The sequence below is a fragment of the Apodemus sylvaticus genome, chromosome 21 (genome assembly GCF_947179515.1).
Source record: "Apodemus sylvaticus chromosome 21, mApoSyl1.1, whole genome shotgun sequence".
In the NCBI taxonomy this organism is placed as follows: Eukaryota; Metazoa; Chordata; class Mammalia; order Rodentia; family Muridae; genus Apodemus; species Apodemus sylvaticus.
This window is the reverse complement of record NC_067492.1, coordinates 4,691,535-4,719,313: the sequence shown is the minus strand read 5'-3', so window position 1 is coordinate 4,719,313 and position 27,779 is coordinate 4,691,535. Positions and strand designations below refer to the sequence as shown.

Here is a 27,779-nt window from a genome sequence, read left to right as displayed (position 1 = left end):
ACTAGGTATGAGGTCATGTCAAAGGGTCAAACTAAAGTTCCAGTCGCCACTCCCTCCAGGAGGCAGACTCTGCTGCTCCTGACAGGATTGGATCCAGCCCAGGGCTGGGATTCAGGGACAAACCAGACACGTAGAGTCTGGGTTCCTGAGAGCTTCTGTTGGGCACGGCCACTGAGAGCACATGAGCTTGGGTGGAGCTAGAATACAGAGGGAGAGGTTGACCTGGAGACTTTTCAGTGGTGAAGCTCTGAGATGACCCACCGCATTGAGAAGGGGACCTTCTGGTTGTAGGGACCACTTTGGTAAGTCACCCAATAAACTCAGTGGCTCACTAAGTAGAATTGGATGGACTCCTCTCTTTGGTCTGTTAGTGACCTATCTAGGGTGAGCAAATATTTCTTTGCATCTTCTTAGGAAACAGAACTTGGCATTAAACTGCCAACACCCCGATTCTTCTCTTCCTGAACACACCAGAAAATGAAACAGACCTGACTCTCATTTTTAAAATGGCTTTATTAAAGGCTAGAGTATAAAATAGGACCAAATTACAAGCTGTCAGTAAGAGTTTACGTTTTTGAAAGTATGTATCAAAGGTGAGGGCACAGGGAAGAATGGAAGGTCACTCCCATACAGGCTCGGGAGTGCACCTGGCCAGGAGGCAGACTCTGCTGCTCCCGACAGGATTGGGTCCAGCCCAGAGGGCTGGGATTCAGGGACAAACCAGACTCGTAGAATCTGGGTTCCTGAGAGCTTCTGTTGGACACAGCCACTGAGAGCAAGACACGGAGCCCTGGAGCTGCCTCCCAGGCGCTGAGCCCGGGTGTGTGGTAGAGTCCAGCATCGCACACTAGCCTTGCGACGCCAAAGAATGTGCTTCAGAGAGGAATAATGAATGTACTTCCTCATGATTATGGAGAAAGGGAAAATGGTAAATGGAGTTTTGATTTCCTGGTGACTGCCACATATTCCCTGGGGGAGACCAAGAAGCCAGTGTGATAGAGACAATCCCCGGGTCAGCTGGGTCCTTTAGGATCCACCCTTCTGGACTCCCATCTGTGACTTCCCACCTGCTCTTCAGAGGACTCCTTGAGAAGCACCACTGTGAGAGTCACTCAGGGTCAGCCACAGGGGCTGCCTACACATAGCCCAGAGTCTCCTCCTGCTACACCAGTGCTACAGAGCACAGACCTGTGGGGAAGGAAAACATTGTTGCACAGGCCTCTGTTCTTCCTCTATGTCAACTCCCCTACAAAGAGTGTGGAAAGATGACTTGCCAAAAGTTGCTAGAGGAAGGCAAGCCCAGCACCACCAGAGACAGAGGGAGGTTCGAGACACAAGCTAATTGGCAGGTATCGCACCAGTATTGGCTAAGTCCAGCTTTGGCATGTCTTCCTGGGGGAGGGGGAATGGCCAGGGAGTTAGTCGTCTCTTGCTTTACCTTGGAGCTACACAGACTATTCCAGAAGCTACTTCAGACATTAAGGAAGCCACACCTTTTAGTACTGAGACCAGGCGCTCAGAGGAGGGCTCGTGGAGATTAAGGCTTCAGGTGAGGAGAATGCAGTGCTAGCAAGGTAAACCATGCCACCTTGAGCTCACAGGTCTGCTTGGCACCCTGCAGGTGCACAGGGTCCAGGGGCCATGGCAGGGCGGTGAGGGCAGAGGGCATCAAATTCTGGGTGAGGCACACACGCTCCTCACCCAGCCTTGCTGCTGTGAGCTCTTGGGGCTGCAAGGGGAAGCTTCCGGAACCACGGGGAAAGCCTCTTGCACCTGAAATGTGGTCTGCTCTGGGGGAGTGTCCTGCACGGTACAGCTCTACCAGATGGGGTGAAGGATGCTCAATCCTGGGAGCCTCGTGCTAGAAGGTTCTACCTCAGTGAACCCGAAGAGCCCGGGTGCCTAGCACAGCTGTCACCACCCTGACTCCTACAGTGGTCAGGACTGGGACAATAGTGGGACGGCTTTAATAACTTCCCGAAGGGAACTCCTGCAGAGCCAAGGAACCTACTGCAGCTCTATACACAACTACGGGAATCTGATTTAACGGGCAGCTGCTTTTAAATAGGATCAGGGCTCTGAGTAAGTCACCAGGGCAGCTCAGAGGGCACCTGCTACCCGCCTGCAGTCTGTTTCCTATGAGTTTGGGAGGGGAAGGACGCTTCCGGGAAAGGAGAGTGCCACCAGGTGAGCGGAGTGGATGTGTCTTCCACAGTGACAGCCAACAGCCCACATCTATCCAGGAGCCCTCAGCAGGAAGAGAAGAGAAAGAGGCGCTTTTGCGACTTTTTGCGACTTGGTCAGGGAGCCTTGTTGGAGGGAAGGCGGGATGGAGTTGAGAAGAGAAGTTGTATTTACAAAGCTCACTGGATTCCTAGTGTTTAAAAATTCCACGTGTAAAACTTGTTATCAAATCATTGAAAATAGCATATTTATCTATTCGGTTTTACCAAAAACAGGGAAAACCTGGCAACATTTCCTAGTTTCCAAAAGACTAAGAAAAGAGTAGAGAAAACAGGAAGCTACGCAGGCAGTGCTGCCTTCTCCTCTGGACACCACGGCGGGCCACGCTGGGGGCTCCTGGTTGTGTTTCGGGTAGCACCATTTACCAGTTGTCCAGAAAATCAAAGCCTGTCTTCAAGAGGACACTACTGGAGCTGATCTGTAGAGAAACAAGGGAGGCAAAATAAGATGCAGGCCTCTGTTTCAGCCACACACAACCCAAACACAGCACTTCATTTAAAATGACCCAGATGAAAGCAGCTACTTCTGCCTCAGGGGCCCTGACCTCAATTTACCTCAGGGCTAGAAAGTGGCACAAAATCCAGAGCAAGTGACATTGTGTCACGGCTCACACCAGCCCTTCAGAGTCCAGAAAGCTCTGTGTGCCATTTCCAGACGCACACCGGAAGCAAAGAACAACCTGGTTCTCTCCTCGCCCTCCTGCTTCTGAGCAGCATTATGAAGAGAGGAGATACATCTGCCAGCCAGTGTCTGCTTCTCCGTGGCGTAGCCAGGCCCACTGCTCACCGGGCTGGACTTGAGGGCTGGACTTAGCAGGGACAGGGGTGTGCAGGGAGGTCTTGGTGGGTGGTGACTGTGCAGGCAAAGAACACATTCCCGGTAACAGCTTCGGAGAAACTGGTTCAGTTTAATGGGTGGGGGTGGGGTAAAGGGGGATTTATGCCACTGGAGAGGTGGCCAGGGTCTCCAGGGGAAAGGTTCATGGGGCTGTGCACAACTGGCCAGGACAGGGGTGTTGGAAGGTGCTTCACCTACACACTCAGGGGCTGTGGGGGGCGGGGGGGGGGAACCTTATAAGGTCAAACAGGGAGTGAGGCCTGATAGTTGTACATTCCTACTAGGGCAGTACACTCCTCCTAGGGTTGATGGTGGAGGAGCTGACTTTCTGGCACCAGGTTGGGAGGAGGGGAGATAGCCAACTCCCGCCATCCTGTCTTTGAGGTCTCTGAGATTAAAGCTGTCTCAGCCCTTCCTCTGTGTCCCTGAGCCATTCTGGTCCAACACCTATCTTTGTCCTAGAACTAACCAAATAGGCTAAGCTGTCTGGCCAACTAGCACAAGGATCTACCTGTCTCCAGCATCTCAGTATTGGGATTGTAAGCACTGCACTATGCCCAGATTTTTCATCTTAACATGGGCTCTGGAAATTGAACTCAGAAGGAGACCATGGGGACATTGGTGCTGTCCCATCCCGTGGGCTCCTCTTGGTCATCCATGAAAGAACATCCCCAGAAAACCCTCTGACGTGAACTTGGCAACATCACCCACCTGCGAAAGTGCAGGCTCTGAGAACAGAGCATCATCATCTTCCTCCTGCTGGGCGGCAGGAGGCAGTGGCTTCTCTGGGGACTCAGTGGGGGCAGCCTTGGGCAGCAAGCTGGCAGGGGCTTGCACCAACTGGGGCGCCTCTTGCTCTGCGCTCACACTGGGGAGGGTTTGCTGTTCCTGTGGCACAGGCTTGGCCTCCCTGTCTTTTGTGGTGGGCTCCTGGCGATAGCAAGCTGGCAGAACCTTCTCCCCCTTCTCCATGGACTTGATCTGGCTGGGTGTCAGGGACTGGAACTCAGCCTCAGGCCCCTCCCGCGAGCGCTCAGCATTGATCTTCCAGAAGGAGGCTTCCTCCTCTTTTCGAGCCGGTCCCAGGGCATCCAGGCTGGAGGATCTGCTGCTCTGGGCAGGTTTGGAACCCTGTGTGCCCTGAGGAGCCTTGGCCAGAGGCCTGGTATCGCTGGTCAGAGTGGCCATGTTGGGCTCCTGGATGGCTAAGGAGGAGATGCTGAACTCCATCTGACTCTGGAGGGGAGACAGAAAAGAGAGACAAATGAGACCAAGTCTTGGAAGAGCCTGGGGCAGAGGTCTGGTTCACACACATTCTTCCTCACGTATGTTCAGACGCTGAAACACATCAGGAGCTATGAGGCCAGGCCCCATCACCACCAACCCTGAGCAGCTCTAAGACCAGAACCACAGCAATGGCTAAGGACCCCTGTCGACTCTGAGAGCACACGGCTGGGCCCACCACAGTCCTGGCCTTTCCTGAGCGGGTGCTGCAGGCAGGTAAGGAAGAGCATGTGGGGTCCTGAACGCATCAGAGTCCTGCTTCCCTCAGCAAACACTCAGAACAAAGGGGAGCTTGGTGAGTGAAGCCCGTATCTCATATCTGAGCACCTGGGTCGACCACTTTCCTGACCCGCATCCTGCCAACATGGCAGCCTCTGAACCGCTGCTACTGAGTGCTTCTCACAGAAATCATTGGCAAGGATTCTGAGCTTTCCACTAAGGAAGAGGCAACTGCAGGCGATGTATTCCCTGCTCTGGGGAACTCACCATTCGAGATCTCAAAATCAGTCCTGAAAAGTCCACTCCCCATCGCGTCGGCACCATTGTGTACCACTTTCTTGTAAAAGTAAGACAATAAATGATATTGTATAAAGCTGGGAAAGAGTCGAGGAAAGCCCAGAAACATCAATCATAACCCCTTACCCCATAACTGCATTTTTATGCCATATTCTCATACGTGTTAGGTGTGGTCTTGTCAGGTCTGTGATGTGGGTGTCAGTTCTTCAGTGCAGCCTGAGCATCATCCAGGTCTTCACAACCTCCATGTATGTGTGTGTACATGCACATGTGTATATGAGCATGTATGCATGTATATGTGTGTATGCGTATGTGTGCGTGTGCGTGTGTGTGTGTAGAGTCCAGGGGACAACTTCAAGGGTGTCCCTCAGATGCCAGTGTTGTATAGTAAATTCCTCTTGGAAGGAATCTTCTTGAGACTCAGGAAGTAAGCAACTCAATAGCCTTAGGAAATCCCTGAAACTGACCAAATTCACAGTTAGGCTCCTCCCTCACATAAGCAGTGAGGATTGCTGAGACGTGCTTTGGACAAGCAGACATGACTCAGACTAACTGAGCTCCATGGAAGATATGCGCTCCAACCTGCTGAGCTGCCTGCTCAGCTCAGCTGTGTGGTGTGCTCCAAGTTTCCAGCTTTGTGAGCTGTCACCCATGCTGGGGAGGGATTTTGCATCTGTCATTGAGTCATTTCTGCTCCTGTAAGTGACCCCCCAATCCGTATTCCTGCAAATCATCCCCAATAAAACACACTGGTTCACCAAGTTGGACTTTGGTGGTATCCTTCCTTTGGTTTGTGGTTGGTTTCTTATTTGGGTTGAACTGACATTTGTTCACATTTCCCTAAGAATAATATTCTCTTAACGGCTTTCTTGTTTCCTGATACAGGGTCTCTCTCTGGTCAGACACTCACTAAGAGGCTGGCTGGCCTGCAAGCCCCAGGTTTTGTCTGTTTGTACGTCACCAGCACTGGGAAAGCAAGCGCTTGTCACTGTGGCAGGGAGAGACCCTGCCGACAGCCATCTTCCTGGCCCCGACAACATCTCCTACAACCTACCTCACATTCTTCATGAGCAGTTCACACCTGCTGGCCCTCACTCCTGCAGCTGGAGTCCCTGGAACTATCCCCAGTGGGACTGTCCCCAGGCTTCAGAAACAAAATATCGAAGGCAAGGGTTTAAATTCCCCGTGAGTAGTTTCAGACACACGCTGTTCCTGCTGCTTTACACAGCTGCTCTGTGTCTTAAGCTCCAGCTGTACATCGGAGTCATTTCTGGCCAACTGAGTTGGTCATTTCAACCTGTGTGACTCACAAAACCCTGGGACACATATGGTATCATCTGGTAAATGGGCCAGTCTCTTTTTTCTTTCTTTCTTTCTTTCTTTCTTTCTTTCTTTCTTTCTTTCTTTCTTTCTTTCTTTCTTTCTTTCTTTCTTTCTTTCTTTCTTTCTTTTTCTTTTTTTGTGTGAGGGAAACACAAAATAGTAATTCAAAAGAGACCATGACACTGTACAAAAGCACAGAGGAGAAGGAGAAAAAAGATAGCTAGGCCTCCTGTGCCCTAGCCAGTTAGGCGTTGAATAGCAGAACCATAGTGGCCTGAAAGCACCTTGTCTAGCCTCTTAGTGAAGTGGGAAGGGGCAGGGATTGCAAACTAGGAGCTTGAAACTTCCAAGATCGTACTCCAGGAGAGGGTTGGCTCCAACAACGGGGTCAGAGGGCTGGGCAACCCTAGCACAGGTCTTCCTCAGTGAACCTGCCCTAGGCACTGCAAGGCCGGGGAAGCGGGTAGGAATCCTGGAATGTGTCACGAATTTGCATATATTCTTACAAATTATAAGACTACTGTGGTTCCCCTCCCTAGGCAGGGACCTCAGGAGAAAGTGGACCACAACCTTTCTTCCATGTGAGATGCAGGCTCAGGACCTGAGTGTGAAGTCAGCAGCTAGCACCTTTTACTTGGATGATGAGATGAAGAACACAAGTTCAAACCGAATGCCTAGGTCTCCCAGAATTGCGACATCCGGAGAAGCAGTCATACACACCTCTGCTCTGCATGGGAGCATGGCCGTGAGCAAGAGCAGGTGACTGAGGGGCTCTAATGTGGCGAGTGGCACAGACAAGGATGTGGAGGCCAGGCTGGGCATAGTGCTGTACGCTTGGGGCTCCTGGGGAACTCAGCAGGTCAAGGGAGGATTGCCAGTTCTGGCCTGGACTGCCGCCAGCACTCCCCTCAAGGAAACAAAGAAGGAAAACTGGAGAAGCAGAGTTATTAGCTGCCCGGGTCACTAGTCTACTAGGAGACCCTGCCGTTGGGATTTCAGTCGAGAACAAGAGACTCCGAGGCCTCCTTCCAGGGCTGAACCGTCAGAGGCTACCAAGGACAGTGCCCGTAAGGACAGTGCCCGTGGAAATGGCAGTGTCCTGTGCATCACACAGCCCACCTGTATTCATTCATAATCTGCTCTAACTTTATAGGTTTGTGTTTGTTTCTTGTTTTGTTTTTTGAGACAGGGTCTGATAGCCCAAGGTAGCTTCAACCTCTATGCTGTGGAGGCTTCTCTTGAACTCTGGGTCACCCAGCCTCTACCTCTTGAATCATGAGATTACTGCCATGTGCCGACTCACTCGGCCTCGGGTTCATTTCTAGGTATAGCGTTCTGAACACTGCCAGTGCCCAAACTCCCTGGTAGGGCACGAAGACACAGACAAAACAGTTTCTTGAAGTAAGCAACCTGTTAAAAATAGCTTGGAAGTGGTCAGAGACTGGGGATGGGTTGACTTTGATCTGGAAATTGTGGAGGAAGGCACACAACACAAAAATGGTTTGACACACCCAGGCTTTTTTTTTTTGACCCCCTGCTGGGATCTTTGTTTACAAGACTGTGGATTGCAAAGCCAAGCATCCTGGCGTGTGGGTGGCCAGAGACTGAGAAGGGAAGCTAGGACTGGAGTCTGAGGTTGTATCACTGCCTAAATGACAGCTGCTCCTGTCAGCTGGGGGGTTGGAGGACGACCAGGTGCGCTGCAGCTTCCCAGGGCAACTTGGAAGTGGCGAGTTACCAGGAGGAGGCAACTACCCACTTTGGAATTCTGGAGGCAAACACAAGAAAACATGGTGATGTGAGCACTCAGGAGGCAAACAGAGCTCTCTGTGAATTTGAGATCAGCAGCCTGGTCTCTGCATGAGTTCCAAGACAGCCAGAGCTACATAACAGAGACCTTGTCTCCAAAAAAAAAAAAAAAAAAAAAAAAAAAAAGAGAAGGCAGGGTACTGTGGCTGTTGCTTATACTCCTAATTCTCAAGAGGCAGAGACAAAAGGATTGCCCTGGGCTTGACACTGGTCTGGGCTATATAGAAGTTACCAGGTCAACAAGCCACAGCAGCACTCTATACCAGGAAAAAAAAAAAAAAAAAAAAAAAAAAAGCAAGAAGGGGGAGCACTAGAGAAGGAAGAAGGGGAGGAGGGGAAAGAAGCGAGAGGAGGAAGGGGAAGAGGGGGAAGGGAGAGGAACCAGCAGATCCTAACTCATCTGCCCCCCTTCCTTGTGTTCTCTCTCTCTCTCTCTCTCTCTCTCTCTCTCTCTCTCTCTCTCTCTTTAAGATGTATTTATTTTATGTATGTGAGCACACTATTGCTGTCTTCAGACACACCAGAAGAGAGCATCGTATCCCACTACTGATGGTTGTGAGCCACCATGAGGTTTCTGGGAATTGAACTCGGATCCTCCTGAAGAGCAGTCAGTGCGCCTAATCACTGAGCCATCTCTCCAGCCCTCCTTGAGTTCTCTTCATCCTTAACTTTGCACATAAAGTGTGACTAATCTCCTCTAACAAGCCAACCTCCTCCTTGCTGGTGAAGGACCTCTCACTGACCCCCATGAGAAGAGAAAATATTCAAATACCATCCAGCAGCTGGACAGGAGGGGAGAGCTTGGTCTCTGTCCCTGACTATGTTGGCTCAGCCGAGGAACCAAAGAATGGGCCCAAGTTCCCTATTCTGGGGTTTCCTCACGGCTTGCTGGAAACTGACTCTATAGCTGTCTCTCACAGCTACTGATACAACCTGATAATTCCTGTCCCAGGCTGACTACAGCCACTCATACCTCAATCCCTGACACAGAAGTCAGCTGACTTCACACCACAGACTTGGGGAGAACAGTCCAGAAGTCTCAGTTGACGGAGCATGTGTTACGTATGTGGCACCATGGGAAACTCCCCATGGAAATGACATGAAGGGGCATGGACTCAGCTATTCCGTTCTCAACAGAAGAGCTACCATGGCAGCTCACCCGACTTTTCCAGACAGCACTGGTTTTGAAGGCCAGAACAGGCCATTCCCCCCACGCCCCCGGGGCCCACACAGGCCAAGGTGCCAGGAAGACCATACGTGCCAGGGACTTGCTTTTCCAAACACATCTTCTTTAGGAATGGGAAGGAAGTCATGTGGACTTCTTTCAGTGCCCAGGCCGCTGAGCCAGCCCTGCAGAAGGACACTACATAGAAGATAACTGGAAGGGACAGCAGCCACTAGGTCACGGTCATGGCATGGGCTGCAGGAAGAGAGAGTCAGAGCTCAACTGACCACCTTCTCTGATCTTGGAGGCGGAAACAGAAGAGGAAGACAAGAATCTCCTCAGCTCCTGGCAGTACCACACCTGCTCTGCATGCCCAGGGCTCCTGACTTCCCTACAGCCTGGTCAGTCAGCCCATGTGGGGAACCAGGGCTCAGCTGGCTCTATCCATTCTAAAAGCAGCAAGACCACAACAGAGCCCAGCGTCTATTTTTATGCCCCACTCACTGGAGAGGAATGTGTGATATTCAGCACAGCAGGGAGTGCATGCCACTAAAAAGGACTGTTTGGTTTGGCAGCTGCCAGCCAAGCTAAACTCAAGACAAAGGCTGCGGGCACACAGTCAGAGTCTGAAGAACTCCCCAACAGTCTGCCATACGCTAAGCATGTGTTCCTCTCTCCTGCCCTCCAAAGAGAAAGGGGAGGAGAGGGTCTAGAAGGCTTTAAGAATCACAAAATGAGCCAAGGGGCATCTCACAGGAATGAGCCAGCGTGACCACGCAGCTTGGGACACAGCTGGACAGTGCCTGAGTCCATCCACCTCACATCCCAAGGCACTCGCCCAGACCAGAGCAGAAGCACACCTGCCTCTTGTTTAGATGCCCTGAGGTGGGCAAATACTCACCCACCAGTCAGGCTCCAGGGCAGCAACACTCAGTGTCATCGTAAGCCCCAGGTGGCAGGCAGGGAGGAGCCAAGGGGTACGTAGGAGTCAATGTTACAGACAGAAGTCTTAGCCCTCAGACCTGTGACAGGGACACAGACATCTACGAGTCCCTCAAGAGAATGGGCAGTATTATGTTGGGAGTACAACTTAGGCAGAGAACTTCCCTGTTCATCTTCCCTGGCTTTAGCTGCCTCTTTCAAATGGATGGACAGTCAGAGATGCTGTACCCCGTGCCCAGCACAGCCCTGGCATGGGTATGGTTGGGACAGTCAGAAATGGGATATGGTACGCTTCCACTGTGGTAGGGAAGGACAGACAGGGTTGTGGTGAGGGGGTTGACGGCTTCACGGTGTCCCAGGGGCAGCACTGGCACCACTGCACCAAAGGAGTGCACAATAGTCTAACACAAGGAAAACATGGAAGGGGCTAGGGCAGAGGGCCACAAACCAAGGTCTAAGTTTCTAGGGGAGAGGGTGTTAGGACAGGTACGAGGGAAAGAGAGGGGCAGGGGAGGAAGGAGAGAGGCTAAACACCAAGCAGAGAAAGGGGGCTTTGAGAGGAAGAAGCATGGGCCCCAACCATGTAGGAGGAGCTGTGATGGGATTGGGGGCAGCCTATAGGGCCATGCCCCTCAGAAGCTGACTGACACTGAGGGGGTGCATGAGAGGCCATGGCTTAGAACCAAGCAGTCCCTCTGTCCTCCACTGACAGTGCCACCAACGAGCCACAGCCACCAGGAGCTCCTCCGTTCTCCAACCAGATGGCTATCTGACCTACTCACTGAAGGCGGGGGCGGGGCAGGGGACAGGAAGGAGGAGTTGGGATGAGCATGTAAGTCATGGGGAAGGGCCTAGTCTGGAGGGTGGAGGATGTCCTGGTGTGGATGTGGATGTGCTCACTCGGGTGCTTTCTCCTCTGGGGTAAGGGCTGGAAATCAAGAATCTCCCCTCACCCTCCTTGGGACCTCAAACAGGCAGCTAAACATTAGTAAAGACAGAGACAGACGCCAGACAGCTTGGGAGGAGAAGGACCTTGGGGATGGGGTCCCAAGGGCCTTGCCCTGCTTGTCCAGCCTCCCCACACATTCTCCAACTTGTCCGTAGCCCAGGCAGCCTGGGAATGCAAGGAATCTTCTCCATTCCTTCCTCTCTCCTAGTCTGGGGCCTTCTGGGTGCTGGGGTTTTTCCTCTGGAAACAGGATCCTGAGAGAAGAGTGCAGTGATCCCATGGGCACCCCCTTACCCCACTCCCACTCCCCTGCTTGCCTGACAAGCTGACAGAGTGGAAGAGATCTCAGTGGTGACCGTGCCCCTGTGAGGGTGTGCAGGGTGTGTGTGTGTGTGTGTGCTGGTGCTGGAGTTACTGTCAGAGTAGAGGGATGTGTCTTGCATAATGGAAAATTTGGATATGTTCATTTGCCCGATCTAATTACCCTACAATGTATGCAAAGAGCAAAACATCTTGTGCTCCATAGCTTAGATGACAGTAGGGGAGCAGAGGCACGGCCACTCGAGGGTACTAAATGCCACGGAACTGCTCACTCAAAAGTGGCCAACAGGGTGCTGAATGGGTGGCTCGGCGGATAAGTGTGGACTGCTCTTTTCAGAGGTTCCAAGTTCCGACCCCAGGACATGTGTCTGGTGGCTCACAACCCACAGTAACTCCAGCCCCGCAGGGTTCAATACCTCCCAGCTGCTGTAAGCACCTGCTCGCACATGGACTAAATCATACACATGCACACACATGTGCAAACATTTTCTAAAAGGAGTTCATTGTGGCAGGAGGACTCTCTCAATCAGCAAAGTGCTTGCCCCGAGAGCAGAGACCTAAATCTGATCCCAGAACCCATGTTTGAAGAAAGAAAACACTGGAGCTGAAGAGATGTCTCCAAAGCTGAGTAGGAGAGCACACTGCTCTTCTAGGGGACCCAAGATTGGATGCCAGCACCCACACTGGGCAGCCTGTAACCGCCTGTCACTTGGATTCCAGGGGATCTAAGAAGCTCTTCTGGACTCTGTAGGTATCTGCGTTCACACTCACGTGTGTGTACGGACTGAAACACACACACATAATTAGAAATGATATCGAACAACAAAACAGAACGGCGAGTGAGGTGTGTGTTTGCTTTTTACTCTGGTCCCAGGGAAGGAGAGACAGTGGATCCAAAGGGTCACTAGCAAGTTCCAAGCTACCAAGAGACCTTGTCTCAAAACAAAGGTGAGTGGTACCCAAGTACCAAACTTGAGTTGGCCTCTGGGCTCCATATGCACTCATCCTGTACAAGATTCACCTGACAGCACACACACACACACACACACACACACACATCCTCTTGACAGTATATATACACGGGCTCCATATGCATGACCACACACATACACACACATGCATATACACATGCATACACATCCATTTGACAGCACACATACCTACACACACACACACACCAGTCAATGGGCAGGAGGTGCAGCTCAGTGGCAGGACTCAACATGTGTGAACCCCCAGGTTCAATGCCTAATATGCCTCCCCTCTCTGAAAGCTAAGCTAGTAAATTTTACATTATGTGCATTTCATCAGAATCAATAAAAACTAGACTGTGGATACAGCCCAACGGCAAGCTCACCTGGTATTTGTGAGGCTCTAGGTTCAGTCCCTAGTCCTGCAAACACAAACAGGCCAGGAGTTGTGGCCCGGGACCAGGGAGGCTGCAGCAGGAGGGTTGCCGAGTACTCGATGCAGGCACCGAGTACTAGATGCAGTCTATGGCCCCGGGTGGTGCAGCTGTCCCTGCCCTCCAAATCCTTGTGGACCCAAAGACTTGGTCTGGAGGAGAGGCCTTTCAAGGACCCTAGGAGTCCAAGACTAGCCTGAGCCATTTGGAAACTATTCTCAAAAAAGAAAAAAGAAAGACAGACAGGAAGGAAGGAAGGAAGGAAGGAAGGAAGGAAGGAAGGAAGGAAGGAAGGGAGGGAAGGAGGGAGGGAGGGAGGGAGGGAGGAAGGAAGGAAGGAAGGAAGGAAGGAAGGAAGGAAGGAAGGAAGGAAGGAAGGAAGGAAGCGCTGTTGAGAGAACTCAGAGGGAAGAGTGAGTGACCTGCCACCAAGCCCAACACTGAGCTCAGTACCCAGAACTGTGCAGGTCTGTGTAGCTGATCTGCTACTTTCTGGGGTTTTCTTTCTTCCACCCTACTCCACCCCTTTTCTTCCTTTCAACCTCCCAACACTAGATAAGAGAGATAAATGGATAGAAAAGGAAAGGAAAGAGATCCCTGAGTAAACCCAGGGGCCGGTGAGGGGGCAGCGTTATTATTAGACTACTTCCTGCTGATTAGGGGAGTGGGGTTCCTTTGGGCAAGTTTGATCTTCACCATCAGGATGTCTTAATTATTATTATTTCTTCTTCTTCTTCTTCTTCTTCTTCTTCTTCTTCTTCTTCTTCTTCTTCTTCTTCTTCTTCTTCTTCTTCTTCTTCTTCTTTTTCCTCTTCCTCCTCCTCCTCCTCCTCCTCCTCCTCCTCCTCCTCCTCCTCCTCCTCCTCCTCCTCCTCTTCCTTCTCTTCCTCCTCCTTCTGCTTTTTTCTTCTTTGCAAATGACTACTGCAACCACCACTACCATCAATGAACCACCCACCCTGCCCCTCAGGGCTCTAGAATTTATACAACCTCTGAAAAGTCCCCAGAATTCCAAATGTCACACAACCCCAGAATCACACTATCTGCAGCTGGCAAAAATCATACCTCTGCTAGAGCACGAGGCAAATCACAGTCACCTGCTGTGAATAACCTAAACCAGCCCCATATCCCACACCTGGGATTAAAACAAAAGCACTTTCTATTTTTCTGTGTTTTTGAAAGAAACTAAAATTCCAAAATTATCCTACAGATCTGAGTTCTCTGATACTGTACAGCAGGAATTTTAAAAGCCCTACAGGGGCTGGGCACGGAGACACACCTGTGATCCCAGCACTGAGGAAGTGAGGCAGAGGGAGGGATATTAGCTTGAGGCTAGCCCAGGCTGCATGCTGAGTCTCAGTCTCAAAGACCTGTGATACAGAAGTCAACTTCTTTAGGCTATTTATGATCCATAAGGTGGGGTATGGAGGGCTGGAGGATTCCATATTTTCTATGCAAACATGTTTATGTGAATGTTGCCTGTGTCCTCAAACATGAGTACAGCCTCAAATGTCACCACATCAGCGTCAAGACTGCCTCACCCCACTTAGGTCAGGCACCAAGTACTAGATGCGATCTATGGCCCCGGTGGTGCAGGTGTCCTTGCCCTCCAAGTCCTTGTGGACCCAAAGACTTGGTCTGGAGGAGAGGCCTTTCAAGGACCCTAGGACTCCATCGATGTTCCTGACCTTACGCCTCCCTCTCCACCAGTCCCCTGGGTGCCAGGGTCAGCTAAGACAAGGACTAGAGTCAGTAGCAGTAGGGAAGAGTAAAAACCTAAGAAACAAGGCTTTTAAACTATCTGTGTGTGGAAGCTCGTGAAGACACACAGCTGTGTCTTCTGTTGCACCACCAAAACCATTCTGAAAGGTGAAGTTGGAGAACTGCGGCCTTTCACCTCTCCTCGGCTATAGGACACCTGCTACTTTGTGGTTTTGCTGCTTCTCCCGAACAACAGGGGAGATGGGACATGCCCTGAAGAGAACTCGATGCTCTCTGGTGGTGATGGCAACCCATACGTGACTGACTGGAAGACCAGGATCGGGTTCCATGTGTCCAGCTGTCTGTGTATGTGTACATGAACACAAACCAACCAAAGTCACCTCATCAGGGGCTCTGAGCTGCCTCAGGGGCCATCCCATGAGTGCTAAAGTATGGAGAAGGAGAAGTCCCCTGACAGGGCAACTCCAGAGGCTGGCATTCACCAGGGAACCCACGGGCCTCAGAGATACGATGGGACATTGTGGGACTGACAGACCTACATGGAGATTCAGTTCCCCAAAGTCCCTCTTTGCCCTACCAACACAGGCTGTTGACTGTAGCCCGTCATTAAAACAGCACATACCCTTTCACACCCATCAAATGTTGAAAAAAAAGGTACAGATACTCATATATTTTCAAAATAGACACATACATCTAAAGTTAATTCAACTTACTCTTGTCTCCCAGGAGAATGGTGCCGAGTGTTCATCTTGCCAAGTTATGTCCTGAAATAAAAATTCAAGAATAAGACTTGAAGCCCAAATTCCAACAATTCTTATATAGACATCCATCCAGAGCTAGGAGGGACCCCCACACAGGACAACTTGAACTATACAAAAGTTCAAGTGTCAGTGTCTGACAAGGCCAACCCTGGAAACTGTGCAGCCCCAGCTGCTGGTGCCTCCTGCCAAAATGGCGTCTTATTGAATGCCAGGGAGACTTCAGTGGACTCAACCCAGGGGAGGAGCTTCAGGAAATGGAATAGACACCATTCTCTGCAAAGACAGGGTCAAGTCTCAGTCCGACCAGAGCCAACTGTGTGATCTGGGGTGAGGACACAGCCTTCTGAACCTGTTTCCTTGCTTCTGTGAGGAGCTTACATACCCTTTTAAATCTAGCAATCTGTGCTAAGAACGCTTCTCCTGGCCACATGAAAGGCCCAGTAACAGAATCAATGCACAAAGCATCAAGGCAATGAGAGTTGAGACGGAACACTGCTGAGGTTGCTCCTGACTCAGCTCACACAGTGCAGCAGAACTCCTCCGAGCAGTCGCTGGACCCTGACCCTGAGCGTGTAGGTCCTGTTTGCCAGATTGACAAAAGAGTGTGAACCTCCTCCCCACTCCCACAGAGCCTGTCTGTGCCTGGCTGCTACTGCCAGAGAGCACCATGGTCTAAAACATGGGGCATCCTGGGTAATATGGAAAATAGAACAAAATACTTTACCTTCTTATTAATATTTTTTGTTTTTTATTTTAGATAAAGTTTTATATCACAGTCTGGCTTCAAACTCATTATGAGTCCAAAGATGAGCTTGAAACCCTGAGTTTCCTGTTTCTGCTTTCTGAGAACCGGAGATTACAGGCATATACTATGGTGCCTGGTTTCCATACTGTTGGGGAATTAAACTCAGGGCTTTATGCGTCCTAGGCAAGCACTTTACCAACAGGGTTATATCTAAAACCCCCAGTAGAATATGAAAACTGAGAGTAATAATACTACATTCATATTCCACTGTCCCCAAACGACTCCAGGGATTTGTATCATTCCATGGCTATGGAATACCCAATAAATTATGTCCCTTGTCACCTAGCAGCCAGGTGACCTGGCTCCAACACAATTATTATGCTCATAGCTGCTTCTCCTCCTCCTCCTCCTCCTCCTCCTCCTCCTCCTCCTCCTCCTCCTCCTCCTCCTCCTCCTCCTCCTCCTCCTCCAATGCTGACAGAGCCCTGCTCAGAATGGCCTCACAGATAGCAGGGACCCCTGAAGAATGCTTGCAAATGCATCAGGATCTAGGCTGCAGGCCAGCTTTCCCTAGGCGCAGGCCTGCTGAGCTGAGGAATGCTGAGGTCCAATTAAGAACCACAGTAACAAAGGCATGGTGGCTCTGGGCAGTTGACAGCCTGAGCCTAAGAATGGGAGAATGAGGAAGCCAAGCTTCATGAGGCACAGTGACACAGTAAGCCTTTTCCCTTGCCCATCCCCAGAGCCGGAGAAGCCCAAGTCCCACAGCTGTGAGCTCAGAACCTCTGCAGGAGCTAGGTCCTCATATACCCCAAGTCACAAAGCCCCCCCACACCTACTCCAGAACATCCCAGAGTGGGAAGTGGAGCCCTGGGTCTTCTGGGATGGAGGCACCAATTATAAAGCTGCTACAGTGAAAGTCCCTTACACTGGGGGATGAGTAGTTGGTGGCTGTGTAGTATGGGCTATCCCATCTGAGGTTCTTGGGGCTAGGGGCCAGGCACAGCAGTAGGGTCTGCACACTTGTGCTCCGGTGGGTGTGCAGAGTATCTAAGGGCTGCGCACTAACGGCAGCAAAAGCCTGTTCACTTGGATACACGTTATGCCAAGACCACACACAGACAATATCCCCAGACCTGTGTGTGCCGCAGCAGTAAATGGGGCGAGGCATTAAGAGAGCCAAAATGCACCTCAGCTACACAGCTGATACAGTCCACCATAAATAGCCACTGGTCCTGCATAGTGATAATTCACATCTGGCAACATCTGCTGGAGATATTGGCGCCAGAACTAACTTCTGCTGACTTCTGAAAAGATATTTATGTGTATGTGTGTCTATGTATACATACACATGCACATGAGTGCAGGTGCCTGTGAAGGTCAGAAGAGGTGTCACTTTGCCCTGGAGCTGGAGTCACAGACATTGTGAGCCACCCGCACATGGGTGCTGGGACCCAAACTCAGGTCCTCTGCAAGAGTAGTAAGTGTGCTTAACCACTGAGCCGTCTGTCTCTCCAGACCTCTTGGTCTATTTTGCACTACACAGTCGTCAGGAAAAACTTCTAAAAATGAGAACAAGGTCACTACATGCATTCCATTTTGGAACTTCAGTTAAATCCCAGTTACTTCCAGTATCTAAATTCTGCCCCTCCAAAAATGGCCATGGCTATCTGGAGGAATGTGAGTCAATGCGTGGGAGCCACAGCTGCGGCTGGGGCATGTCCGCCTCTCTGGAGGCCTCTGGGGATGAGGATGGTGAGTGAAGTGGCCCCGAAGTCTCAGAGTCCTAGGCTCCTGGGACAGGATGCTGTGCTCTCAGAGGCGGGAAGGCTGAAGTGGGAAGGGAAGCAGGTCAGTGGGGCAGATGCTGTTTATTCTCCATGTGACTGTGGGAGAGGTGAAGGGGATCGTCTGGCTAATACATGTCTCCATTGAGGCGCCAGCCCAAGCCACGTCAGCAGACAGAGGAAGCTGAAACCATTCGTGTGTCGCCCCCCACCCCACTCTTGACTTCTATTGAGCCTGTAAGGTCAGTCCCTTTGAGATAAGTCGAGGCTGGGGCTGCGGGAGGCAACTGCCAGCAGGCCTCCAGGAAGCAAAGGTCAGGCCAGTGCCTGGTGGGGCCAGAGCCCCAGGGGTCGCTCCCTGGAATTCCATGGGGGTCGCAGGCGGTAAGAGGTCACTGAGAGGTCTACATTCTTTTGTTTGCTTCAGTAAGAAACATACGAGGCAGATTCCTTGGATTTTGTACTTCTGAGCTCATAAAAAATAATAAAGCACTTAGCAAAAATAAATCTGCCAAACAAAAATGCGGCAGGGGTGCTATAGTCAGCCGGCAGTGACAACACCTTGGCCATAGACTGTGCTGGCACCAGGGCAGGCTCCCAGGCCGCCACCACAAATGGAAGCAGAATCTCAAAGTAGCAGTTCCTGCTCCCACATACACTCACATGCACACAGAGACACACTCCCATACCGAAATATTCTCACACATTAACACATTCCTATATACATACACACTCCCACACATACACTCTCACACAGACATACACATACACACTCCCACACATAGATACACTCTCACACAGACATACACATACACACTCCCACACATAGATACACTCTCACACAGACATACACATACACACTCCCACACATAGATACACACTCATACACAGACATAGAGACACACATAGACACTCTCATACTATGATCAAGAGATGTCTATGAGAGATGTCTCATACAGAGACACACATTCATATAGACACACCCCTACACACAGACACTCTCATACTCAGACATACACACCTAGACATGCTTAGATACTTAGACACTTGCACACAGATACATCTGCATATAAACACACAAGCATACACATACTCACAGATACATACATACACACAGATACACTCATACAGACACATATATGATCACAGATACACACACATTCATACATATATGGATACCCCCCACACACAAATATACAGTGCTTCTTCTATTTCCATAGTAACCAGGAGGCAACCAAAATATGGCCAGATAGAGGCCTGTGGTAAGGTCATGCACTCTCAATCTGGGGCTGCTCACAAGCCCTTGGCCTGACTCCCAGGCTCCCAGACCTGAAACAGCAAAAGCAACACAGACACACACACACAGACACACACAGAGACACAGACACAGACACACATACACACATACACACACACACACACACACACACACGCACACGCAAGTGTATGTCCCTCAGACGTCAGGACAACCAGGTGGCCTTCACTCTGGCCAACCATTACCCTCATAGTCAGAATCCAGCCTGAAAGGGACAAAGACACTAGAAGTCCAGCTGGCCCTCTGTGGAACACAGCACAAGGCTATGCTTACCACACATCACCAAGTCAGAATAGCCAAAGCAGAGCAGAAGCCATAAGAGACAGACCTATGAAGCCACAGAAACACCTGGAAGGCAGCCATCAGGATGAGGTCTACACAGGACACCCTGCTGGTCCTCAAAGCAGAGGCAAGAGCCAGACACAAGCGCTAAAACTAGCTTTACCACCACCGCCACGGGTGCGGCTGCTCTGCCTGTAAACTCTTGACATATATGCCTTGGAAGGAAAGCAGAATTGCTGCGTGCGCAATACAGATATACATTTCTAAGTGTAATAAGCCAGACACGAGAATAAACACAGCTTTATGGTCCCATCTACATGCAATATGAAATATCACAGTGACAGAAAGAAAGCAGATGCTGGAGGGGGGATGGGCAGTTGTTAAGCTGTAACTGTTTTATTGCTTAATGAATACAAAGTTTCATTTCAAAGTAACACAACTAGCTGGGCAGGACAGTGAGTGGCTGGGGCTGAAGATCTGAATGAATCCTTCCAGGACATGTAAAGGTGGAAGGAAGACAACCAACTCCACAAAGCTTCCCATGACCTCCACATGTGACATGAATGCTCACATACATATATCATGCATAGCCATAATAAAAATTATAAATTAAACAAAACACGGCTGGAGCCAAGCCTTTAATCATAGCACTCAAGAAGCAGAAGTCAGAGGACCAGAGGTACAGGGCTATCCTTAGCTACAGTGAGCTCCAGGATAGCCTGGTAATCATGAGAAACTATCTTTTATTATTTTGTCAGTTTTTTGAGACAGGGTGTCTCGATAAGGTCCTGCCTGTCTTAGAATCTGCTCATAGAGCAAGCTGGCCTTAAACTCAAAGAGTTCCACCAGCCTCTGCTTCCTGAGCGCTGGGATTAAAGGTGTGCATCACCACTACCTTCCCGAGACCCTCTCTTAAAAAAGAAAAAGAACTAGCTGGGACGGCAAGTTCTGCTTATGCATATTGCATTGCAATAAAAAGGTCCTGGAAAGACGGTGCGGAGCTGAGGATGCTAATCACTGACTGGGAGCTGCCAACCTGGCAGATTGCAGTGTGTGATTCCAAGTCTCCTGGGAAACAGATCACAGATAGTGTGAGCAGGTGTGTAAAGCCATCTTGTGTGCAAAGGTCCTGTAGGAACACACCCGGCCTGAAGTGGACTAATTCCATGCTCCTCTCCAAGACAGCTGCGGAGTGCCTCCTTAGCCCTGCAAGGGCTGTCTTTGTTCTTCCTGGCATTTGGAGATTACACACTAACCACTGAAAAACATGTTTAATGTTTCAGAACTTTAGTCCCTACTGCCCACTGTATGCACCCTGACCAGAAAGCAGACCACAATGTATGGCTTAACTCTCACGACCCATAAGGACTGTTTACTTTCCAACACACACACACACACACAATTAATTTAAAAGAAAAGAAACAGGAATGAGGCTGTGGCAGTAAGTGACTCCATGGTAGTTTGCCCGGTGTATACAAGACCCTGCGTTTAATCTCCAGCATCATAAATAAAAGAGTAAAGGGACGAAGGAAGGAGGTGATCATTCTCTCTGCTGTCCACAGTGCTAAGCCCCGTCAGTCCCAGCATGGTGGCACGGGTCTATAATCCCAGCTACTCTGGAGGCTGAGGCAGGAGGATTCTAAATTCAAGCCCTGCCTCGAGTTAACCTGGGCAGCCTAGCAAGACCTTGTCTCAAAACAAACTCAGAAAAGGGAAGGGCTGGGCTGTAGCTGGGCGGCAGAGCACTTGCAGGAAGCTCTGGGTTGACTCTCCAGCACAGGAAAAATAAAGAGGATGGGAGCTTCAAAAGAACCATTAAAATATGCCCTTCAAAAAGCCAACTGCCTATCTGTGGCCACTGCCCACACACTTTTGAGAAATGGCACTGTACGGAGGCTTGCAGTGTACTTATCTCGTAACTGGGAGCTCAGAGCTGCAGTTCCGAAGACAGAAAGCCCTCCCGACTTAGCTTGGGACACACGCCACTAGAGATACAAGTTCAGAAGCATGGGTGTGGTCAGGGCTAGGGCTGTCTTTAACACAGACTAGACTGGAAGGGGGAGGGGGGTCTAAGGACTAGCAGGAACGCCACCAGCTCACTTCTGTTACTTATTTTGATCATTTCATTACATTATTTGAGGAATGGCTACACTCTTCCAGCACTATGGGAACCTCTTAGTTAGGGTGTGATTCCTGTCAATCAAAAGATGACTCTGACCGGCTAAAGTGCTTCTTGCCTTCCCTGAATGGCGCAAACTGATCCTTTCTTCTCTGCAAAACCAGTTTCTAGACTGCCACTGGGTCACCTCCCAGGGAAGCCGGCAATGGAGGCACCTAGGAGGGAGCCAGGTCTGCTGGCTCAGCTCCGGGCACCAGGCCAAGCTATCAGGCTGGGTAGCCATCAATCTGCAAGGGGAGCAGGAGGGACGGGATGGGCCTCCCTCCCCTCACAGCCTGTGCAGCTGCGTCTGGACAGATCTCAGTCCTAGCTTGGCAACCAATCACAGGGCCCAGGCAGAGGAACCCAGGACACCAAATATACCTCGTCCTCATTTCTAAAACACACTGGATATGCTAGACAGGAGGGCGTGGTGATTCGCACATTCCACCTTCCTTAAAAAATCAAGTCCAAAATACTGAGAAATCAACTCTCAAATTGCTATTCCCCACCCCACCCCCCAAAAGGCTCAATTAGGAACATAACTCAGTGGAGAACATTTGCTACAAAAGCGTGAGGCCCCAGCTCACTCCCCAGTACTAGAGTAAAAGCAGGGCATGGTAGTATACGCCTATCATCCCAGCACTGGGGAGACAGAGACAGGGTCCCTGGGGCTCACTGGCCAGCCCTCCAAGCTGAACTGGTGAACCGTCAGCTAGACAGAGACTCACCCCAAAAAGCAAGGTGGATAGGTATAGAAACACCCTAGATTTGGCTTCTGCACAAGTGTGTGCGAGTACACACACACACACACACACACAAAGAGAGAGAGAGAGAGAGAGAGAGAGAGAGAGAGAGAGTAAAAAGAAATAATTTTTTGTTGTTAAGTGAGAGTAGAAAGAAAGCCCTCTCATGTCCCAGACCCATAAGTTAAGCATCTGGCTAAACTTACCCAATAGAAAGGAGAATTCCAGGAGGGGTCTCAAGCAGAGAGGGCTGAAAGCATTGGGAAGGCCTGAGGCTCCTACAGGACATGTGTGTGTGTGTGTGTGTGTGTGTGTGTGTGTGTGTGTGTGAGGCAGCTCATCTCCTCAACTGCTGGTGAGGTTTGGAGCTATCTGGCTCCAGGGTCTTAAAAATCCAGCCTCTAGAATCCAGGTCAAGGGCTGCGGAGCTGGCTGACCCACACCATCTCGGCTGCCCAGCCCCACCCACTTCATGGAGAGGTGGCAGAGGCAAGCAGATACCAAAGAAACAAGACACAGCACCGTAGGAGCTCCCAGCATCTCTCTGCAAGGGTCTGGAAACCCAGAACTCGCCAGTGTACTTGGATCCTTCTGGGTGTGACCAGGAGCTGGGGCTGGGGACAGGAAATAGATGCAACAGAGTCCTGGAAATTCAGATTTCTGAGTTTGTTGGGGTTTTTTCCTGTGTTAACAGCAGAGTACACAGGTGATTCCTTCTCAGTTGAACTTTCCATCTCCTAAAGAAAGCCGTTCCCAGACCTTTACTGCTCGAAGGACACGCCTTTCAGAGAAGGAAGAGGCAGCCAGACTGATAAAAACATCCATACAAAGGGCCTTAAGGCCTCAATGTTCTCAAGAAAATCCACAAGGCAGAGAGGCATCCCAGGGTCCTGGATGCAAAACCATTGATTCCACATTATGCCTCGCCAGAGTAGCACCCTGCTGCTGACAGGGCCAGACTTGAACCTGGGCCCTGGGGTGCCAAGCCCTCTTCTTGGCTGTTGCAGAGCAGAAGTGGAGGATACAGGCAACACTGGAGTCGGGGAAGGAGACTAGCAGCCTTGTCTAAGACCGAGTTCTGTACATCTCCATTAAATCAGCTCATACGGCAGGGAAAGCTAATGGGGGAGAGGAGACACTTACGGACCCTAATCCAGGAAGCCTAGAGAAATAGTTGATTCCCAAAGTAGCTAAAATGTTGACAATCCCTCCTTTGCCATCAATACTAAAAGCAGAGACCACTATCTCTACAGGGGACCAGGTTAAATAATCAAGGCAATGAGGGGATCTGAGTTCTGTCCAAGTCATCCAGTTTTGTGACCAGGGTAAACACACACACACACACACACACACACACACACAGGTGCCATGTTGCTGCATCTGTCCTTATGCACATAGGCAAAGGAACCCCTCACTATACCAAGGGCCACTAAGATCTGTGACATCAGTGTGTAATTAGGACCCTATTTATTCCTGAAAGACCAAAGAATGACTGGATGATATGAAAAAACAATGACAGTAGATGACAGAAAGACTGACTAGATGTTGCCTATGAGGGGCACAAAAGTTTATTCACAACGAAAGGCAGCGTCCTTTGGGGCAGGAGAAAAGCCTGAGGAGCCCTGGCAGCGCATCAGTGGGGATCGAAGGGTGGAGTACCCTACTCAATCAAGTCTCGAGGTTTTCCGCTCAAATCTGGGGTCACCTATTTGGATGTCAAATCACCTAGCTGGGAGTCACACCCCTACACTATACCCCCATGTCAGCCGCTGTGGCTAGACACCGGTCCTCCTACATGAATGACCTCTGGGGTGTAACAATGAGACCACTCCCTGACTTTGATCTGATGCCAACCTCTCCCTAAAACTAGTGGAGTTTGTGGTCCCTGTGTGGTTAAACCTCTCACTACTACAGAAAAAAGCACACACCCCGACTGGTGTCCTACCAGCTCCTAAGACTCAAGGCTGGCTTGACTCTCACCGCCTGGGCTGAAGCAGGTCATAGACTTCAGAGGTGTGCTTTCTGCCCATTTGGCATTGCTGTGACTCAGGTTGGGTGGTCCTGAAAGGCATGAGGATTACCTCCTCACAAAGTTTCATTTGGTGCAAATGTTTATGTGAGTGTAGGTCAGAGGTCAACTTTCGGAATTTTCGCTTACGATGATGTTAACTTTGTTTTGGGGACAGGATCTCTCTCATTGGTCTGGAACTTGATCCCCAGGGATCTGCCTAACCCTACCTCCCAGCACAGGATCACAAGCATGTGACCCCCTCGGCTTCCTGGTTGTTAGAGATCCTCACACACACACACACACACACACACACACACACACACACACACACGCATGGCAAGTCTTTACCGTATTTGCTTTAAACACACCAGTCTGGGAATGCAGAAACAGGGCAGACTGACACCAGATGAGAGATGGGGTGAAAAGAAAACTGGCCACACCTCTCCTTGTCAATGACCCTGGCTCTAATGTGGCTTGGCTTTTTGATATACTCAGGGCCAGTGACATCCAATCTCCAGCATCTGTTAAGTGCGGACAGGGCTGCTTCCTCTTGGATTTATTTACCTAAAACACTGCCAAAGAGAAACTGCCTGCCTGCTCACCACGCAGATCCAAGCACAAACTCCGACCACGTCTTTATAGAGATGCATATTTTCACAATGAAATGTTTCAGCTCCAGGAATATATTTTAAGACTTATATTTTCATCTCCTACCACACCCTTGTTTTTCCTGGCAAAGCCCTCAAGAGTTTCAAATGGGATGGAGAGTAGAAGGAAGCTCTGCCTTCACAGTTCCCTGGCCACAAGCGATCTGTGGTAACAAACATCGCCGGACACCAGGCCTGAAAAATCTGATTGAAATCTCATAACTGGTATTCCCTCCACCTGGCACAACTTCTCCAGAAACAAAACAAACAAACAAAAACCAAAAAAACTCTTCTAGCTTCTCCTCCCTGCCTCCTAGGAAACCGCCCCCACCCAAATGGACTTTCATAACTCTAGCTGCTACTGATTTTGTGTTCCAAAACAAAGTTGAGTCCCTGAGGTACCAAGTCCATACTCTGGTGGCACAAAGGACTACAAGGAAACCACCTCTTAGTAAAACACTAGGTTTCTGAGCAGCGCAGACTCCTGGGCCTCAGTGCCTAAGAGCAGGTCAGCCTGGAGCATTCTAGTAGGTTTTTCTCTTCCCCCAGAGTCTGGAGCCCAGGCTAGATAATCAGGCTTGCTGGAGGCATCTAAACTTACACAGTGTTTGGGTGGGAACCGGGGCTCACACGTCACACCCAAATACACTCTCTCCATTGTGGTCTACCAGAGACATACCCTATGGCGGCGGTGCCTGGCAGTTCTACCTCCCCCACTGAGGTCCTCATACATAACACATGCCAGCCACTGAGTGTCTGATCATCAGGAACTACGGACATTATTCCCGTTTCACACCAGAAAACTGAGGCTCTAAGTCGTAAACTCATCCAGGTTCGCTGGTTTCTTCTCTACTGTTCCCACTTTGCCTTTAAAGATCCCTTCTCCGGGAGATTTCTGAACTCCCCCTCGCCGCCCACTCCGCCCTGGGTGGCCGGTCCCGCCGCACCCACCTCGTCGCCGAAGCGTACTAGCTTCTGGCCCGTGGGCCCGCGCAGACCGGGGAAGCGCTCCGGGTCCCGCAGGTCCCCCGCGTCGGCGGCGGCCGGGGCGCGAGGCCCCACCAGGCAGCGGTCGATGATTTCGTCCTGCTGCGCGGGCGGCAGCCGCGCCCACTCGGGCCCGTACTTCTCCCGGATCTTTTCCTTGTCCTGCATGATCTTCCTGGCCATGGGGCTCAGCGATGAGAAGTAGGTGAAGCGCTTCCGCTCCCGGTCGTCCAGCGGCCGGTTCCCGCTCATGACGGCCGAGCGCGAGGCCGCGATCGCCGCCGCCATCGACGCCATGCCGGGCCCGCGCGTCCGGGCCCTAGCACCGCCCCCCGGTCCGCCCGGGCCCCGCCCCGGGGCTCCGCCTCCGTCTCCTCCCGGAGCGCTGTCCCTACCCCACCCGCTGAGCCCCCCTCCTCCACCCCTGGCTGAGCACCGCCCCGAGTCCTTCCCCGGACACCCTTCCTCCGGACCGCCTACGGCCCATCGGGTACTGGTCCGGACCGCGAATCATCCCTGAGCCTAGTCACCTCCTAAAGCCCCGCCTCCAGCCTGAGTTCCTTTCCCCACCCGGGCCCCGCCCCCACTCGGGCCCCGCCCCCACTGTAGCTCCGCCCCGAGCTCCTCCTGTCACCGCCCTTCAATTTCTCCTCTGTAGAATGGTTTCCGGGACCCTAGGGCAACTCTGGGGCTGTTACGGAGTCCCCCAGTGCAGGCGCCGTGGTTGGAGATGAGTACAGGGGTTAACTCAGGGCGAAGACCGCCATGGCGCCACGTGGCACTGATGACAAAGGAAACTTCTTCCTGCACGTGCCCAACCTGGCTCTCAATCCTCTTCGCTCTTTTGCACTCTTAGGCATTCATTGCATTTTCAGGTTTATGCTCTGTTCACTGAGTTGTCTACCACACTGAGCCGGGGGTGGGGGTGGGGGTGGGGGGATGAAGGGGCAGGCTAGGGCACTGACCCATCAGTTGTCAACCAAGAGGCTGGGCTCGCGCCTCTGGCAGTCTTACAAGAAAACTTCTAAGCCTGGCATGGAAGCAGCAGCTTGTAGTACTAGCACTGGTCTGGCCTAGGCCGGAGACTCGTGACAAATTCTAGGCCAACCTGGGTTATATAGTGAAAGTGTCTCACTACCATTATCCCCACAGAAAGAAAACCCTGTTTTGCACGCAATGTGAGGGAAGTACCCTGAAGCTCCAGAGGTCTTTCCCCTTTCGGAAGAGCTACACACCGAGGCCTTTTCAAACCCTCAAAACCTTTGCTTTCAGATGCTTGCCACTGTGAAGCAGCGCCCCCCACACCCACCAGTGTCAATTAAATCTCAGGACTCTGTCTTTAAACATCACTCACGGTCCTAAGCAGGAATTAAAGGACTCTAGTCAGCAGACATGGTAAAGAGCCTGTATTCCATCAGTTTAAGGGAGGGGACAACCCAAAAGCTTAAACTTCCAAAAATGGCCAAGCCAATCCTGGAATCTCAGAAATCACAAGAACTCCGGGAGGTTTGCTGACTGCAAACAAACTGAAGAGGATGGAAAATTCCCACGGGGAAGCAGATGTATCCCCAAAGGGGTCAGGCTTGCTACTGAGACCACACAATTAAAGTTTAAGACAGGGCTGTGGAGTGTTTGTGGTCCCATCCCACTCCCTGATTTCACAAGACTAACAGGTCTCAGGTAAGCATGAGGTCCGATTCTGAAAATCAACTAAATATGGACCGAGGCTTAGCTGTCTCTACAGCAGCCATTGCCTAACACTAAGGCAAGTGCAGGAATAACTAGAAATCCCTTGATATAAATGGAATGTCACAAATGTGGCAGGC

The 27,779-nt window shown here is 50.9% G+C and overlaps 1 protein-coding gene across 2 annotated transcripts; it reads right to left on the bottom strand.

The window, feature by feature from the left end:
• Positions 1 to 493: 493 nt before the first annotated feature.
• On the bottom strand, positions 494 to 26,330 carry C21H1orf198 (chromosome 21 C1orf198 homolog). 2 transcript variants are annotated; one of them, XM_052166614.1, is made up of 4 exons: positions 25,918 to 26,330; positions 15,228 to 15,278; positions 3,793 to 4,317; positions 494 to 2,662 (listed from the first exon to the last, which is right to left on the bottom strand). In XM_052166614.1, the coding sequence occupies exons 1-4, from the start codon at positions 26,248 to 26,250 to the stop codon at positions 2,606 to 2,608; spliced, it is 966 nt and encodes a 321-aa protein (XP_052022574.1). In that variant the 5' UTR covers positions 26,251 to 26,330; the 3' UTR covers positions 494 to 2,605. The 2 variants fall into 2 exon arrangements, with proteins under 2 accessions (XP_052022574.1, XP_052022575.1); XM_052166615.1 differs by lacking the exon at positions 25,918 to 26,330 and adding an exon at positions 22,515 to 22,616.
• Positions 26,331 to 27,779: the final 1,449 nt, after the last annotated feature.